This window comes from Mustela erminea, chromosome 13 (genome assembly GCF_009829155.1).
Source record: "Mustela erminea isolate mMusErm1 chromosome 13, mMusErm1.Pri, whole genome shotgun sequence".
Lineage (NCBI taxonomy): Eukaryota > Metazoa > Chordata > Mammalia > Carnivora > Mustelidae > Mustela > Mustela erminea.
Genome location: NC_045626.1, coordinates 64597287 through 64615537, shown reverse-complemented (window position 1 = coordinate 64615537; position 18251 = coordinate 64597287). Strand labels below are relative to the sequence as shown.

Sequence of the window (18251 nt, the reverse complement as noted above, 5' to 3'; positions counted from 1 at the left end):
CTCCGTGTAACCCCCCTCCCTCTTCTCCTGCCTTCCCATTTAAAACCCTGTGGCTTCACCTGGATGGGGAAGATGATCTTTGAGATGTTGTCCACCATCTTCTCAGGTTCCCGGCTTCCTGAATAAAGCAACATCTCCTTTCCCACCACCATTTGTGTCTCAAGTATTGATTTTCAAGCTGCCAGAAGGAAAACCTGAGTTCAGAACGATTCTCCACCTGGTAACAACAGAATCGGATGGGAAATGTTTCTTCTTCTTTTTTTTTTTTTTTCTTTTTTCTTTCTTTTTTTTTTGGAAGAGTTTGTGAAGGCTTAGTGTTTGTTCTTTTTTTTTTTTTAATATTTTTATTTATTTGAGAGCATGAGGGAACTAGAGCAGAAGAGAGGGGGAGGGACAGAGAGAGAGAGCATGAGGAGGGAACGGGATGAGGGACAGAGGGAGAAGGAAAAGCAGACTCCCACTGAGCAGGGAGCTCCCTGTGGATTCGGTCCCAGGACCCTGGGATCATAACCTGAGCCAAAGGCAGACGCTTACCCAACTGAACCACCCAAGTGCCCCTGTGTTTTTGTATCTGTGTGTTAGAGGTATTTTCTAACTTTTCTATGGTTGTTTAAGAATATACTGTTTAGGGACACCTGGGTGGCTCAGTTGGTTGGACGACTGCCTTCGGCTCAGGTCATGATCCTGGAGTCTCGGGATCGAGTCCCACATCAGGCTCCCAGCTCCGTGGGGAGTCTGCTTCTCTCTCTGACCTTCTCCTCGTTAATGCTCTCTCTCACTGTCTCTCTCTCAAGTAAAAAAAAAAAAAAAAAAAAGAATATACTGTTTAATTTCCAGGTATTTGTGAACTTTCTAGTTTTCCTTCCATTACTTTCTAATTTCACTCCATTATGTTCCAAGAACATACATGATATGACTTCAAACTGTTTAAACTCATTGAGATTTATTTTGTGACCTTACAGATGATCTATCCTGGAGAATGATCCAAAAAAAAAAGATTGTGTATTCTGTGGTCATTGTGCGAAGTGTTCTGTGTATATATCTAGTAGGTCCATTGGTTTACAGCATCATTCAAGTTCTCTACTTCCTTCACAGTCTTCTATCTTGTTTCATTCATTATTGAGAATGGAGGATTGAATTCATCAACTATTATTATTGATACTTTTATCATATTTATTTGCTAAGTTTTATTAAATCCAGTTGATTTTTTTAAACATTTATATATTTATTTATTTATTTGAGAGAGAGAGAATGTGTGAATGCAAATGCACATGAGTGGAGGGGGTGAGGAGGAGAAAATCTCAAGTAGACTTTGCACTGAGGGCGGAGCCTGATGCCGGGCTCAACTCACAACCCTGAGATCATGACCTGAGCCGAAACCAAGAGTGGGATGCTTAACTGACTGAGCGACCCAAGAGCCCCCAGTTGATTTTTTTTTAAGTCAGCTCTATGTCCAACGTGGGACTCAAACTCACGATCCTGAGATCAAGATTTGCTTGCTCTACCAACTGAGCCAGCAGGGTGCCCTTAATTGTATTTAACTTTCAGTTTTTAAACTCTTTTTGGAATCTGGGGGGACCCGAGACCATCACCCTCCCCCACACCGTACATATCCTGTGCTTACTCCAACTGTCCAGGCTCAGAAGCCATGATGGTTGTGATAGTACTTTATTCAGCAAAGAAATGAGGTTGTTTTTAACACCTCCTCTAAGGAAGGAAGCTCAAAAGGGCTGAGCCAGCCGGGCCCTGCAGGATGGGCTGCTTCTACTTGAACTTCTGCAGCAACTCGCAGATCTTCTCCTTGACCATTGGATCCAGTGTTGAACAGTCCCACTCTGCCAACTTCATCAGCCGGTCATGGGCCTCCCAGAAGAGGCCAGAGCCAATAGCCAGCTCCACCCTCATGCGCCACTCAGCTATCTTGGAGCTACAGAGGAAGACGTTATACTGGCTTCCCATGGGCTGTAGACAGACGAAGAGGAAGGAGTGGTCACCTGGGAAGAGGAGGGCGAGGGGGGTGACCAGCCCCACCTGGGTCCCCTCACAGCCTCGGGGGGTCTCCCCATCAGCCTCCCACAAAAAGTGAGTCTGTGACCCACCCAACCCCAGGCCTTGGCAAGAGGTCAGATGCTATGTGATAGACGTGGGGTGAGCATTGGAAGATTGGAATCTCCAGGGTTCTTGGCCATTGGTCTTGCTCCAAGGCTCCTGACTCCCTCTCTGAGGTGACACCTGGCCCAGATGTCTCCCACCTCTCCAACATGAAACTTTCTATGGGTCCTGCCTTCTTCCAGGAAATCCCTTGTTTTCAGATGAGGGTGGGAAGAATTCAGGGTTTTTTCCTCTACATTGAGCCTTCCTCTGCAATCAGGCACAGGGCCTGGAATGGGAGACGTGGCAGGCAGTCTAAGAAGCATGCACCCAAGAAACTTGGGGGCCCCAAAATGGAGTGGGTGCTCATGAAATGTAAGGGGTAGGATGTGAAATGTAGGGGACCGTGCCACCTGGGACAGAAAAACTGAAGTGGTTTTTCCTGGTGATGGTCTGCTCTGCACCCTGACGAGGGACTAAAGGGGATACGAGGCATACTGGCCAGAGATTATGTGGGTCTCTCAAGACATTAGCCAGGGTCTAAATTGGCCATCCTGCACACCAGCTAGGTCAGAACTGATCACCCTCCCCTGCAGGTAGAGACCACATAAATGCCCCACACCCAGCTATGTTATGCCCTCCAAATGTACAGTGGGTGCCCCTCAGACCAGAGCCGTGGGAGTTGCTTTGTATAGCTATAAGTCTGGGGCTCTAGGAAAGAAGCACTCGGCTGGAAGGATGCTTTGGAGGCCTCTGTACACATCCTGGAGAGTCCAACGGGAAGAGAAGCCATCCAGGATTCTGGCTGACTCACAGAGATGCTGTATTCTTCTCTCTCTCCTGGGCCCACCCTCCAGCCCCTCCCCATGGTGAAAAAGCATTGTGAAGCGTGGATAATCGTGGTCCTCCTTGGTTCAAAATCTGTGCTTCCTGTCACCCCTGGGTGGAGTCCAGGCACCCCAGCCCTGGCTCCCACAGTCCTCCATGTCTCCTCCTTTACCAGCCTATCCTCAAGCTATGGCCCCAGTGGTTACGGAGGAGTCTCACCTGTGCCCAGGCTCTGTGCCCCCACCAACCCCACTTCGCACCTGCATCATCTCCACCAGGGCCACCAGGTCAGCCAGTGAGATGTGGTCCCCGGTGATGAACATCTTGTCCTGCAGAAACTTCTCCTCGAAGAGCTGCATGCTGTTCTTCACCTCGGCCAGCATCTGCTCTGTCTTCTCGGCTGGAACCTCCTCGCCTGTGATCATTGGAATCAGCATCTGGCCAGGGTGGGGGAGGGGAGGGAAGAGGAGGCTGCCCTCTAGTTCCCATCTGACCCTCTGGTATTCAGCCTCCTTGTCTGCTGGAGAAATGTTGGGCAGAACCAAGGGCATAAAGTAGGTTCACCTCTTTTAGTAGCTCTGGTTGGTAGAGGGCCATTGTTCAGGGGGATTTCGAGATCCCAGCAGGAAGTAATCCTGTGATTGGTTAGTGATGTCCGTCACAGGCATGAGATAAGAAGTAAGGGTACATATATGGGCTATTGGTCATGTTCATATTTGGTGGTCCCTATGGGCCCTTGGACTCTGGGGTTTTCTCATTCAGAATGAAATTTCTGGAATCCTATCCCAACTTGAGTAATGTCAACCCCTCCTGGGTGCCCTTCCCTTTGTTTTTACAAGACTTTTTCATACCCAGTGGTTCATTCCATACTCCTATCAGCTCTGTAAGGCAAGCAGGAGAGGGAGCCAAGGAAATGAGGCTCAGGAAGGCGAAGGGAGACGTGCTTGAATTCACTGGTGGTCAGCCCTAGCATTGGTCCCACTCACCTTGATCCAGAGGATCTTGGTCATGGGCAGCTGAATGGCAGTGTGCTGCCAGGCCATGAACTCATCTACGCGGGCACGTGTGTGCAGGTCTGGTGGGTACCAGTGCGAGGGTGTGCTGTACTTGCGGCACAGGTAGAAAAGGATGGCCACACTGTAGAAAGGGAAAGCCAGCGGCACTGCTCTTGCCTTCCCCAATCCCATTACACCCACCACCCAGTACGATGCAGCCAGAGGTGGGCTGTAGGCACGGACATTCTCTTAGGGAAAGAATAAGCCCAAATGGTGTCAAGAAATGCATTCAGTCCACCAGTCAGTGTGTGCTAGAGGAAGGCCAGCAGGGTGAATGGATGTTCACCATTCATTGGAGAAGGGAGGTCTCAATGGAGAACGACATGTACGGGAATTCAGGGGTAAGAGGTAGCAATTTGGAGAAAAGGAAAAAGTGTGACCAAAAGAAGGATGGGGAGAATGGTCAGAGACAGGGAGGCCACCCAGAGAGGCCCCCGGAGCTGTAGGAGGATATGGACTTGATCATCAAGGTTATGTAAGCAGGAGGGTGAGAAAATACACCTTGAACTTTAGAAAGCTCCCTCTGTCCTACAACTCAATAGCAAGAAAACAAATAAACCAACCAAAAAAGGGCAAAGAGCTGGGGAGACATTTTTCCAGAAAAGATCTCCACATGGCCAACAGACACATGAAAAGATGCTCTATGCCAATCATCAGCAGGGAAATGCAAGACAAAACCACCAGGAGATATCACCTCAGGCCCATGATAATGGCTGCCATCAAAAGGACAAAAAATAACATGTGTTGGCAAGGCTGTGGAGAAAAAGGAATCCTTCTGCATTGTTGGTGGGAATGCAAACTGGTGCAGCCGTTGTGGAAAACAATATGGAAGGTCCTAAATAGAGCTACGGTATAATCCAACAACTCCATTTCTGGATATTTATCTGAAGGAAACAGAAACACTGTAAGAAAAAGATGTCTGCACCCCCACGTTCACTGCGGCATTATTTAGAAGAACCAAGACACAGAAACAACCTAAGTGTCCATCGATGAATGAATGCACGGAGAATGTGTGGTGTAAATATACAATGGGATATTATTCGCCCATAGAAAAGGAGGAAATCCTGCCATCTGTGACAACACGGATGGAACTTATGCTAAGTGAAATAGGTCACACAGAGAAAAACACAATGGGAGCTCATTTATATGTAGAATCTAAAAAAACAAGCAAACAAGCAAAAACAAAGCCATAAATACAGAGAACACATTGGTGTGGGGTACGGGGGATGAAATGGATGGAGGGAGTTCAGACTTGCAGCTATAAAATAAATCACAGGGATGTAATTGTGACCCAAGTTAATAATACTGTATTGTAGGGGCGCCTGGGTGGCTCAGTCGTTAAGCATCCGCTTAACGTCCTGCTCAGGTCTGAATCCCAGCGTCCTGGATGGAGCCCCGTATTGGGCTCCCTGCTCCGCAGGAAGCCTGCTTCTCCCTCTCCCACTCCCCCTGCTTGTGTTCCCTCTCTCGCTGTGTCTCTCTGTCAAATAAATAAAATCTTTACAAAAATAATAATAATACTGTATTGTATATTTGAAGGGTGCTGAGAGAGTAGATCTTAAAATTTCTTACCACAAGGGGAAAAAATCTACAACTCTGTCTGGTGATGGACATCAACTACAACTTTCCGCGGTGATCATTTCACAATAGATTCATATATCGAGTCATGATGTTGTACATCTGAAACTAATAATATGCTATATGGTAATTATATCTCAAAAGAAAGAAAGAGACGCCTGGGTGGCTCAGGTCATGATCCCAGGGTCCTGGGATCGAGCCCGCATCAGGCTCCTGGCTCTGTGGAGAGCCTACTTCTCCCTCTCCCACTCTCTCTCTCATTGCTTGTGTTCCCTCTCTCGCTGTGTCTCTATCAAATAAGTAAAATCTTTAAAAAAAAAAAAAAAAAGAAAGAAAGAAAGATCACTCTGGTACTGGGTGGAGGGGTTCTGAGGTGGGCAGAGACCACAGGAGTCTGGGGAGGGTACAGACTGGAGGCACCATTTGGAGGGGGTGGTCTTGCTCTTGGCTGATGGGGGGCAGGGAGGGAGGAACACAGGGTGGACAAAGGCATTTGAGGTATTTAGGACCTCTGGGGCCCTAGCGAGTCCTGAGCCAGAGTGTCTGATGATATCAAAGTCCAAGGAGCTGCCCCACCCACCTTGTTCGCCCCTCAACACCCACCACCTGTGCAGAGTCAGCAGATGAGAAAGGAGCAGAGATGGGTGGGGGGAGAGGGAGGGAAGGAACAGCCTGGGAGGGAGGAGGGAGGCCCCAGAGGACCAACTCTATAAGAAGGGACGGAAATCCTAAATCATCTCAGCTGATCTCACAATAACCCTGTAAGGTGGGTACCAGCAGGCTTACATTTGAGGAAACTGAGGCTCAGAGATAGAACAAACTTGCCAAAGACACACAGACCATGAGTGACAGGATCGGGGTTTGACCCCAGCAGTCGGGCCCTGAGCCTCAGCCCAAGCCCCGCCACTGTTCTTGACCACCTGGCATAGTGTGTGACCTTGGCCAGGCAGGCCAGGGGGGTGGGGAGATGGACAGAGTCAGGTGGGGAGGAGAATGAATTGGCAGTGGAGACAAGAGGATGGTCTCCCCCGAGGGACAGGCAGAGGCTTGCCTCACTGGCCCAAAGCCCCTCCCTATTTTGTGACCTCTGGAAATACCACCCTTGGGGGCCAATCCTGGGTCATGACTGTTCTGGGCACACCTGTCAGTGATGGCTCCCAGTCCTGACTCGTTCCTCCCAGGGTGTCTGTAGCCTGTGCCACTCTGCCCGAGCCCACAGTCCCCAGTGACACACTCTGAGTCTCTATCCTGCACCTTGAGGCTAGGGCCCCTCGTGCTCGTTCTTGACATCAGCCTTCCTGGCTTCCCCACTGGGAATACCAAGGTCAAGTGGGGCCCACCACCGCCATATTCTTGAACTCTTCTTGCGGAGACCAGAGCTTGCTGTGCCTGAAGGAGCCCCATCTCTTGGGGAGCAGACCCCCGGCTGTTATCAAAGTCCCTGGGATGACCCTGGCGTGGGTGCCTGGCCTTGTCTACCTAGCACCCTCTCACCAACTCCTCTCACAGGGACCTGCTCTGTCATCTTTAATCCAGGGATTGGGGGGTACTGGCATTCAGGGGTCCCAGTGCCCCGGACCACCACAGGCAAGACTGTGGCTCCGAGCAGGCCCATGCATGTCCTTCCCTGGGAATATCAGATAACCTGAGAAGGTGGGGCTGGCCCTTTCCCAGACAGACAGACAGGGAGATGGTCAGGGGAGATTCTGCCCATCTGGGCTAGGCCCTTGTTCCCCTGGCTGGAGGGGCAGGGAGGTGAGGAACAGTGAGGAAGCCCAGCCACCAGCAGACCTGAATCGGGGCAGCACAGGTAGGGGCCGAGTCTTGGTCTCCCTCGTTCCAGAGGGTGGAGTCACCACCCTAACAGACCCAAGGAGCTGAGCAAGGAGCCAACAAGGATGATTTTCAAGCCTTAAAATGTAAAACCATTTACCCTGCTAGGTTTCAGACTTGCTTGGGATGCATGAAATTTTTATTTTCCCTTCCTATTTCTCTGTTAGGGAATGGGAATATCCACCCTGGGATGTCCCCTACATTTTTTTCTATTGTTATTTTTAAAATTTCTTTATTTGACAGAGACATAGCACAAGTAGACAGAGTGACAGGCAGAGGGAAAAGAAGAAGCACCACTGAGCAGGGAGCCTGATGCAGGGCTAGATTCCAGGACCCTGGGATCATGACCTGAGCCAAAGGCAGCTGCTTAACTGACTGAGCCACCCAGGCGCCCTTTTATTGTTATTTTTAAGTAATGTTTATAGTACCCAATGTAGGGATTGTACTCAAGACCCTGAGATCAAGTGTCTTATGCTTCACCGACTGAGCCAGCCAGGCACTCCTCCCCATTGTATTTTAGAAGCAGGACAGCTTGTCACCTGGTTTCCCAGGTTCACAGAGAGCAGAACTAGGCCCCAGGATGAATCAACCCCTGTATCTCATCCATCCCTGATTTGGATAATGTGGACGTGGCATTTTGGGCTAAGAGTTGACACCAGAGTAATTAAGACTTCTGGAGATGTTGGGATGAGGTGACTATATTTTGCACATAGGAAGGATATGAATTTGGGGGGCCCAGGGGACACACTGTTATGGGTTGAATTGTGTTCCCCAAAGATGCGTGGAAATCTTAACACCCAGGATCTCAGAATGTAGCTTGATTTGGAAACTGGGTCTTTACAGAGGAAATTAAATTAAAATGAGATCCTGGAGGGGTGCCTGTCTAGCTCAGTTGAAGACCGAGTGACTCTTGGCCTCAGGATTGTGAGTTCAAGCCCCGCAGTGGGTGTAGAGATTACTTAAAAATATAAAAGTAAAAATAAAATGAGGTCTTAGAGTAGACTCTAAGCCCATATGACTTGTGTTCTTACAAAATGGGGAAATCTGGACACAGAGACACACACAGGTGGAAGGCAAGATGGTGGTCTCCCAGCCAGGAATGCCTGAGGCTACCAGAGCTAAGACACAGGCCTTCAACGAAGCTTCCCCAACTCCCCAACATGGCCCTACTAGCACCTCAATTTTCACTTCTAATGTCCGGAACTGTAAAAAAAAAGAAAGAAAGAAAACAAATACAATTTCCATTGTGCTAAGTCATTCAGTCAGTGGTAATTTGTGACAGCAGCCCTAGGAAAATAACCAGGCCCTGCGCCCCACCTCCCCTACCCCCCACCAGATCTTGTGTCCAGTTGGAAGATGTACTTTAAACTTACGACACCACCTCAGAAGCAGTCAACCCAGAATCTTACCAAACTTCTACTTCCAGTGACCAGTTTACAGGAAATGAAAGGAAGGGAAAACCATGTAAACATGACACCTTGAGAATGTGATCAGCAAAACTCAGACTGTGGGAAACTCCACAGGACAAAGAACTCAGTTTCTTCAACCACGGCAAAAATGTAAAGGCAAGAGGTGCCTGGCAGGCTCAGTCGGTTAAGTGTCTGCCTTCAGCTCCAGTCATGATCTCAGAGCCCTGGGATCAAGACCCGCATCAGGCAGCTCAGACTTTAAAAAAAAAAAAAAATGCAAAGGCAAAAACGTGGGTCATGGAGGGGGCTGTAGATGAAAAGGGACCCAGGAGGCACATCACCAGCTACAATATGTGGCAGCTTTTTCTGAGCCAGATTCAAATGCACAAGCTACAAAGAAACTCTCTGTGAGATAATCAGAGACTTTCGAATACAAATAGGATATTAGTTAAAAGCCAGGGATTATTATTAATTTTACAAGGTGCCATCATGGTATTAATGCTTTTTTCTTTTTTTTTTTAAGATTTATTTATTTGAGACAGAACGTGCGCACACGTGCGAGAAGGGGGACAGAGGGAAAGGGAGAGAGAGAATCCCAAGCAGGCTCCATACCCAGCACAGAGCTCAAGGTAGGGCTCAGTCTCACAACCTTGAGACCATGACCTGAGCCGAAACCAAGAGGCAACACTTAACTGAGCCACCCAAACACCCTCTAAATCTCTCTCTCTTTTTTTTTTCAAGAGCCCTTATCTCTTAAAAGTGTACTCCTAAACATTTATGGATGAAATGTTGGGGTGGTTGGCAGGCAGGGGAATAGAAGGGGTTACAGGTGATGAAAAAATGGGCTCCCCGAGTGGACCACTGTTGGAATGGGGTGATGGGTATCATGCTGAGGTTGCTATACTCCTCATTACTTGGTACTCATTCTCCCTTGGTGTACATATAAAATTGTTCACAGTCAATAAAAAAATAAGCACTAGCAGGTCAGCTCTGCATGGATCTCTGGGAGGAGCAGAGACAGATGGTGGGGTACGGGCCCCAAAAAGGTAAAGACTTACCTTTCAGATAAGACAAATTTTCCATCTTTGAGGCTGGGTAGCTTCTTCAAGGGGTTGATTGCTATGTATTCCTTGCTGTGGTGGTGACCTGAGAGGGGCAGGTAAGGTAAAGGTCTGAGGGCACCAGGACCCCAGGGAAGAGAGAACCAGATCTCCCAGAGGAAGAAATTCTCTCTAGAAGGGGAAGCAAACCCAGAGGAGTACCATGGCTCACTTCAGGTCAAAGGGCAAGTCAGGGGCTGAACAGGGATTAGGATCAAGTCTCCTGCCGGATCCCAGGTTCAGTGACCAGGACCACCTGCTGGCTCACAGAAGTTGGGGACCTCCAGCCCCACTCCCAACTCTGGGCCTGAAGCCACAGCCCAGGAAACAGCAGAAGACCTAGGAGCCTGGATCCCACCCTCTACAGCCCCCTCTAAAAGGGTCAGGGCAGCCAGGAGCCCTGGGCCCCAGCATACAGCTAGAATCCAAAAGGGAGCCTCTCATAGGCAATCAATCTCCGAGGAGTTTTGTTTTGTTGTTGTGTTTTGGCATTTTTTTCAAGGTCATTACTTTGTTTTTAAACATTTTTAAAATTTAAATTCAATTGATTAACATATAATGTATTATTAGTTTCAGAGGTAAAGGTCAGTGTTTCATCAGTCTTATGTAATACACAGTGATGTTACATCTTGCCCTCCTTAAGGCCCATCACCCAGTTACCCCATCCCCCTATCCCCTCCCCTCCAGCAACACTCAGTTTGTTTCCTATGATTAAGAATCTGTTATGGTGGGACGCCTGGGTGGCTCAGTTGGTTAAGCAGCTGCCTTCGGCTCAGGTCATGATCCCAGGGTCCTGGGATCGAGTCCCACATCGGGCTCCTTGCTCGGCAGGGAGCCTTCTTCTCCCTCTGCCTCTGCCTGCCTCTTTGTCTGCCTGTGCTCACTCTCTCTCCCTCTGTCTCTGGCAAATAAATAAATAAAATCTTTTTTTTTTTTTAAAGATTTTATTTATTTATTTAACAGACGGAGATCACAAGTAGGCAGAGAGGCAGGCAGAGAGAGAGAGGAGGAAGCAGGCTTCCCGCTGAGCAGAGAGCCCGATGTGGGGCTCGATCCCAGGATCCTGGGATCATGACCTGAGCCGAAGGCAGAGGCTTTAACCTACTGAGCTACCCAGGCGCCCCAATAAATAAAATCTTAAAAAAAAAAAAAAAAGGGATCTGTTATGGTTTGTCTCCCTCTCTGATTTCATCTTGTTTTATTTTTCCCTCCCTTCCCCTATGATCCTCCATTTTGTTTCTTAAAGTCCACATATGAGTGAGATCATATAATTGTCTTTCTCTGACTGACTTATTTCGCTAAGCTTAATACCCTCTAGTTCCAGCCATGCCATTGTAAACAGCAAGATATCATCTTTTTGATGGCTGAGAAGTATTCCAGTGTGTGTGTGTGTGTGTGTGTGTGTGTGTGTGTGTACCACATCTCCTTTATCCATTCATCTACCAATGGACATCTGGGCTCTTCCTGTAGTTTGACTCTTGTGGACATTGCTGCTATAAACATCGGGGTGCAGGTGCCTCTTCGGATCATGACATTTATATCTTCAGAGTAAATAGCTGGTAGTGCAATTGCTGGGTCGTAGGATAGCTCTATTTTTAACTTTTTGAGGAACCTTGTTTTGTTTTTTGTTTTGCTTTGTTTTAAGTACATTCTGCTCCAGGCGCCTGAGTGACTCAGTCATTAAGTGTCTGCCTTAGGCTGAGGTCATGATCCCAAGGTCCTGGGATTGAGTCCTCCATTGGGCCCTCTGCCCGGCAGGGAGTCTGCCTCTCCCTCTTCCTCTGCCCTTCCCCCCCCCATGCTCTTGGTCTTTCGCGTGCTCATTCTCTCCCAAATAAATAAAATCTTAAAAAAAAAAAAAAAAAAGGTAAGCTTTGCTCAACATGGACTTGAACTCAGGTTTTTTTTATTGTTTTTTTTTTCTTTTCCTTTTTTTTTTTAAAGTAAGCTCTCTGCTCAACATGAGCCTGAACTCACAACTCCAGGCTCAAAAGTCCACACACTCTACCAGCTGAGCCAGCCAGGCATCCCAATCTATCCGGAGTTTTAACCCTTCCACAGCTGGCTGCCTGTGGCTGGAAACACTTGTAGGGCTCGACTCACCTCATTTCAGAGCGCCTGGTCTCCTCTGTGTTCTAGAGACTTCTGCCTCGGCAACCTGAGCTTTTAAGAATGCCTTCTGTGCTTGGAATAGTGTTGGAGACCAGCACCCTGTGTACCACTCAAGGTCTGTGTCACTCTGAGCAGGGAGGATAGGTGTGAGCTGAAGCAGGAGGCTTGACTCAGATTTGAATGACCACACACTTTGGCAGCCTTTGCCAACTGGTCAGAGGTGCAGCAGCTAACAAGAGGCTACCCTCCCACAAGGAAAAGCCAAGGGCACTGGATGGGAGACTGGGGGACACTCAGCAGCTCTGTCTTCCCGTTTTACCTTAGAAGAGCCTGTTGGTCACAGCAGGGGAGAAAGTGAGGGAGAATGGACAGCCTACAATTCCCTTGGGAAACGTTTCTTCCCCTGGGGACTCTGATGGGTGGAGTATCCTCTATGTCTCAGCTTAGAGACACCCTAACCTTGTGCCTGCTGCCCCTCAGGGTCAGACATATACCCTGCAGCAGGGGGTGCCTACCTTTTAGCAGATCCACAAACTGGAAGTCGAAGGGGATGCTATTTTTCCTAGCAAAGATATAGACAGCACGGCAAGATGCTGACAGCAGGTCCAGATAGAGCTCTAGGCCCATGCTGAACCATATGGTGGACACCCCCACCAGCCACAGCTACCAGGCTCTGAACCTGAGCCTATATGTAGCCTGAGTCCTTGGCCTTGGCCCTGTACCCTTCAGTCGTCTCCAACTCAGGCCCATGACCCCGTGTTCTGGAACTTATTGTTTCACTTGGTGTTGTCATGAGGCCAGGAATCCCAGAATTCTCACAGCAGCAAGGATTCTGGGGAAACTCAGGGGCAGACTAGGTAGAGGTCCCCCGCTCAGGGGCAGAAGGCGGGGGCCACCTGCAGCCCTGCCCTTCCCTCCCCTCTAGGTGCATGTGTGCGTGTGCCTCATTTCTGAGAAGGACTTACACTTGGGAATTCTCAGCGTTAGAACTTCATTGCAGAACACGACCCAAGGGGTTCTGTAGAGTCCAAAATGAGAACAGGGCAATGAGAATGAACCATGGAGGGTTTCAGAAGCATGCTCGGGGGTATGCGTAGGTCAGTCTAGCCTGAACTGCAGTTAGAAAAGTGTGGGGAGGAAAAGAAACAGGAGCCTGGCAAAAAGTCAGGGCCCCAGGGACAATGTCACAGGAGTATCAGGGGTCAACCAGCCAGGCAGAGCAGCCCAGAAACTTCAGGCCTGGCTTGGGACTGGCAGTGGCCACCTGGCAACTCAAGAAGGTAACTGGACCCAGATGGAGAGGCCTGAGTATTGTCACTTGAGGCTGCGTCATCATGGGACATCTCTTGTCCCTCTAGATTCTGCTCATAAGAGGGGAGACCCCACCTTCTAAGGCCGAGTGAGGCTAGAGACAAGTGGAGGGCACACGGCATGTTTATTGTGGGCAGGAGAGAGCAGGGTTCCGGGCCTGGCCACTCCCCTCTCAGCTGAGCCGTTCCAGCAGTCTCTGCACCAGCTCCTGGGCCAGCTTGGGGTCCCGCTGGGCATCTCGGGGGTCCCGAGGCTGCAGCACAAGCCTGTGGGCATCCTGGACAAGCTCAGGACCCAGAGCAGCCTCCACTCGGGCTCGCCACGCCGCCAGTCGGGGCCAGTCTTGGAAGATGTCACAGCCGACAGCAGTGGGCTGGGGAGACAAGGGGACTCAGCGCTGGGCCCAGAGTCCACCCACCCGCACCCCAGAAGGCAAGCAGGCAAGCACCTGCATTAGCTCCGTGAATGCCATCAAATCTGCCAGGGAGAGCTGCTCCGTGGCCAGGAAGGGCTTGGTGGCCAGGACCTCCTGATCCAAGTGCCTCAGAGCTGGCTTCAGCTTCCCCAACAGCCGGTCTAGCCGCACGGGGTCCACGGGCTGCCCCGAGAAATGGGGCAGGAGGGACTGGGCAGGGGAGAATCGAGGCGGTTCAAACATCCTCAGCCACCTGGCTACCCCTTCTGGCCCCCATCCATCAGTGATACCGCGCCCCACCCCGCCCGGTGGGCACTGTATCCAGAAGGATTCTGAGGTGTCATTCAGACTCCGGGGAAGGAGTGCTGTGACAGATTACAGATGTTTACCTGGGACAGGGGATGAGAGGCTGTATATAGGCCAACGGGTTCTTTCCAGCATGGGGGCGGGATGGGGGGTGTCTCCGGCTCTCACCCAAGCCTGCACACTAGGGCAGGGAGTCTCACCTTACACAGGTAGATGTTGGTGGCCGGCAGCTGGACGGCGGTGTGCTGCCATGCCAGGTACTCGTCCACACGTGCGCGGGTCTGCAGCTCCGTGGGGTACCAGTGGGCTGCCACCTGGTACTTGCGGTTCAGGTATAAGAGGATGGCCACGCTACAAACAAGGGGCGTCGGAGATTTCCCCAGCCCTCAGCACTGGGCAGCAAACAGGATGATCCGGCTGGATCTCTCTCCCAATGCCACGTCCAGGGGAGGATGCCCCGATTCTCACATCCCCAGCAATGGTCATCGTCTCCCTACCAAACTTCTCCATTCCTCAAGTGCTTCCCCAGGGGCCCACATTTCCAACTCTTCTTCCTTCTAGGAGCCCTCTGCCTCCAGGCCCTGCTCTCTGGCGTCAGAGTCTTACTGAGCAGGAGGCAGGCAGACCTGCCGTGGACGGCCTGCCCGAGGGGTCTCCCAGGTCCCTCCCAGGCCAGTGCTCCCCAGAACCCCTTTCTTTTTTTTTTTTTAAGATTTATTTATTTATTTGACAGAGACATCACAAGTAGACAGAGAGGCAGGCAGAGAGAGAGAGAGAGAGAGAAGCAGGCTCCCTGCTGAGCAGAGAGCCCGACGCAGGACTCGATCCCAGGACCCCGAGATCATGACCTGAGCCGAAGGCAGCGGCTTAGCCCACTGAGCCACCCAGGCGCCCAGAACCCCTTTCTTGATCCCCTCTGGGCTCCTAGTACTTGGGTGCCAGTTTCTATTCTCAGGCAAATCCTGGGGGAGGGTAACATTACTTGCCCATTTTACAGAGGAGACACAGGGGACACGAAGTCCTGTGACCTGTCTGCGGCAGAGAGCGAGGACGTAGGGAACTGGGATTCAGAGCCCAGTGCCGATCTGGGGCTGCCTGCCTTCCGGCTCCTGGGACTGAGAGGCCGGGTTTGGGACATTCGGGGAGGGCTGACCTCAAGCTCCGATCTTCCTCAGCTGGCTCCAGGCGGCCCAGGCTTGACTGAGTGACCTATGCCCCTTTTTCCCAGGCGGAAGCTACCAGCTTTCGCCCCAAAGCAGTCCCCTAGCCCAGCCCTTGCCTGCAAGCTGGGTGAGCCAAAAGTTGGCGGGGGGAGACTACACCAGTTTGGAAAAATCTCCCAGCGAGGGGTCATCAGCTTTCTGCCTTCCTCCCTCCACCTTCCCCAGCCCAGAAGACTCCTCAGGCCTCAGGACCCCCAGGACCCCATTACCTCTCCGCCAGCAGGAAATCCCCATCTTTGAGGGCAGGTACCTTCCCCAGGGGGTTTACCTTCAGGAATTCAGGCTTCAGGTGCTCCCCTGAGGGGTGGAGAGGATGAGTAGTTCATCAAGTTCTTGCCCCTGGACAACCCCTCCATGGAGCCCAGCCTAGTCAAGACTCACCCCGTCCCAGCTCCACGGGCCGCAGCTCAAAGGGAATGCCATTCTTCCGGGCAAATATGTAGATGGCACGGCAGGGCGGCGAGTAGAGGTCCAGGAACAGCTCCAGGGGCATGGCTGTGCCTCCCACTGTCTTCACCTTCCCTCCACTCAGTTCGGCCTCTGAGGGTTTGTTTGGCCCCTCCAAAACGGGGCCTGAAGAAATATGTTCCCCTCCCTGAAACCTACTTCCTCTGAGGTACTTGCTGGGCGCCCCGCCAAGCCTCCACACCTCCTGGCCTCTGTGGAATGGTGGCGGGGTGGGCTATTGGAGACTGGTCGCTGGTTTTCCACAGCAGGGTCCCCAGCCTGGCCGTTCTCCTCCTTCCCAGGGTGTTAGAAAAGCTTGGACACCCCCACAGCCATTTCTTCCCTCTGGCTGGGCCACCCCCTTATCTCCGCTTCCTGGCAGCCAGGTCAGCTTTCACAATCCTAGCTGAAGTGGGAGGCTCCCTGGCAGCAGACACACATGATTGGTCTTTAAGGCCTTTTGTGTCTTTCTTCGCACAGGCTCCTGGGCTTCACACACACACAGAGAGAGTCACACACACACACACACACACACACACACACACACACACAGTCACGCACTCACAGAAAGATTCACACACAGTCACAAATTCACACAGTCACACACGGTCCCCCCCCCAGACTCACATGCACACAGACTCTCACACACAGAGTCACGCACTCACAAATATACACACAGTCACACACACATAAACAATCACTCTCAAACAATCACACATAGTAACATACACAATCACTTCACACACACACACGCAGTCATGTATTCACAAACACAGATTCACACTCATTCACAAACTCACACAGTCACACAGAGTCACACACACAAAGTCACACCCTGACACACACACAGACTCACACACTCACACACACACACAGAGACACCCACAGTCACACAAAGTCACACACTCACAAACACAGATTTATATAGTCACACACTCACACATACATAGTCACATACTCTCACACAATCACACAGTCACACACACGTACACACATTCACACACAAGTTACATGCTCTCACACAGTCACACAGAGTCTCTCTGTCTCTCTGTCTCTGTCTCTCTCTCTCTCTCTCTCTCACACACACACACACACACACACACACACGCACTCATATGACCCCACCCCCACCCCCAGCCCAGTCCTCTCCTCTCTCCAGTCTGAGTAACTGTCCTGACATGCTGACTTGGTAAAGACATCTCTATTTATTTATTTATTTATTTGTGAGAGAGCGAGCGAGCGAGCATGTGAGCACACAAGTGGGGAAAGGGCCACCGGGAAAGAGTATCCAAGCAGACTCCCGCTGAGCTCAGAGGCCCAACTCGGGCCTCTATCCCACGACCCATGAGAGCAGGACCCAAGCCAAAACCAAGAGTCGGACGTTTAACCAACTGCACCACCCAGGCACCTCAAGGCATCCCTCTCCTTACCATCCTTCTCTGGAGCCCCCCACCTCAGGTCCCCACCCCCTGAGGCTCTAGCCAGCCCCCTGGAGTCTTCCCTCCTCCTTACCCAGACCCGATCCCTCCAACTCCACCAGCTTCCTAACCAGCCTCTCTACCTCCACCAAAGGCACCTCTGTCCTAATCCACAGGGATTTCTCGAGTCCCTGTCAGATCCCACGCTCCCCTACGCAACTCCCTCCCACAGCCCAAGTGCCCTCAGCCAGGTTGCATCCCTCCCCCAGTGTAGCCATGTTCCCAGCCTTGAGCATTTTTCTCCCTTCCTCCTGGACTGTCCTGTACACTTCTTTTCTGTCAGAACCCAAGTTTTCGGTCAGAACCCCAGTCTTGAGATGCTGAGGGGTGAGCTCTGGGGCAGCACCTCTGTGAGCCATGGGTAGGTTGGGAGCTGGGGCCTAGCATCCATGCTGGCCCATGCTGGTGTGCTGGGTCATGGAGCAGGTGACAGCTGGAATAGCCCCCTGGGGACTGACCCAGGGCCTCCCAGGAAGCTGTCGCCACCCCATTCTGGGACCTTGGAACGTTAGAGCTACTTCTGACTTTCTTGACCCATGCAAGGCAACTGTAATGTTCCCCACCGGTTTTATAGGAACTGAAGTCCGCCAGGCAGGACTGTTAGGGACAAAGTCCACCGTCCACAAACACAAGTACTTGTAGGACATGTGACTTGGGGAGGACTGTCCCCACCCTTGGTTTCAAGGACAGTTCATGATTCAGCCCAGCCAGTGAAGACCCTGAATTCCTGGGCCACTCTGATTGGATCAGGCAGGGTCCAGGGTTGTGGCAGGACTTTCTGGGAAGGAGGGACAGGGAACAGGCACAAAGCTGACTCCTGCTGAGGCCCATGGTCCTTCCCAAGGAAAAGGTCTGGAATCCACAGCCGGCCATCCTGGAGCCCAGACAGGAGGGAGCGAAGCCACGCAGGCCCAGCCAGGCTGTCGATGGGAGGCTGAGCTCAGACCCAACATGCCCAGAGCCGTCAGGGAGTCCAATATCCGAGATCTGTAACCCAACCCTACACCGAGAATCCCAGCTGGCTTTACCATATTGAACAAGAGCCCCAGCCATGTGGTACAGGGA

The 18251-nt window shown here is 51.1% G+C and overlaps 2 protein-coding genes across 2 annotated transcripts; both read right to left on the bottom strand.

Annotated features, from left to right (window-relative positions):
- Window positions 1-1532: 1532 nt before the first annotated feature.
- On the bottom strand, window positions 1533-13334 carry LOC116572088 (glutathione S-transferase theta-4). Its single transcript, XM_032310816.1, has 5 exons — window positions 12522-13334; window positions 9853-9940; window positions 3906-4056; window positions 3180-3356; window positions 1533-1962 (listed from the first exon to the last, which is right to left on the bottom strand). The coding sequence occupies exons 1-5, from the start codon at window positions 12631-12633 to the stop codon at window positions 1765-1767; spliced, it is 726 nt and encodes a 241-aa protein (XP_032166707.1). The 5' UTR covers window positions 12634-13334; the 3' UTR covers window positions 1533-1764.
- An 88-nt stretch (window positions 13335-13422) lies between these two features.
- Window positions 13423-16110, bottom strand: LOC116572087 (glutathione S-transferase theta-1-like). Its single transcript, XM_032310814.1, has 5 exons — window positions 15643-16110; window positions 15471-15558; window positions 14239-14389; window positions 13766-13942; window positions 13423-13690 (listed from the first exon to the last, which is right to left on the bottom strand). The coding sequence occupies exons 1-5, from the start codon at window positions 15752-15754 to the stop codon at window positions 13490-13492; spliced, it is 729 nt and encodes a 242-aa protein (XP_032166705.1). The 5' UTR covers window positions 15755-16110; the 3' UTR covers window positions 13423-13489.
- Window positions 16111-18251: the final 2141 nt, after the last annotated feature.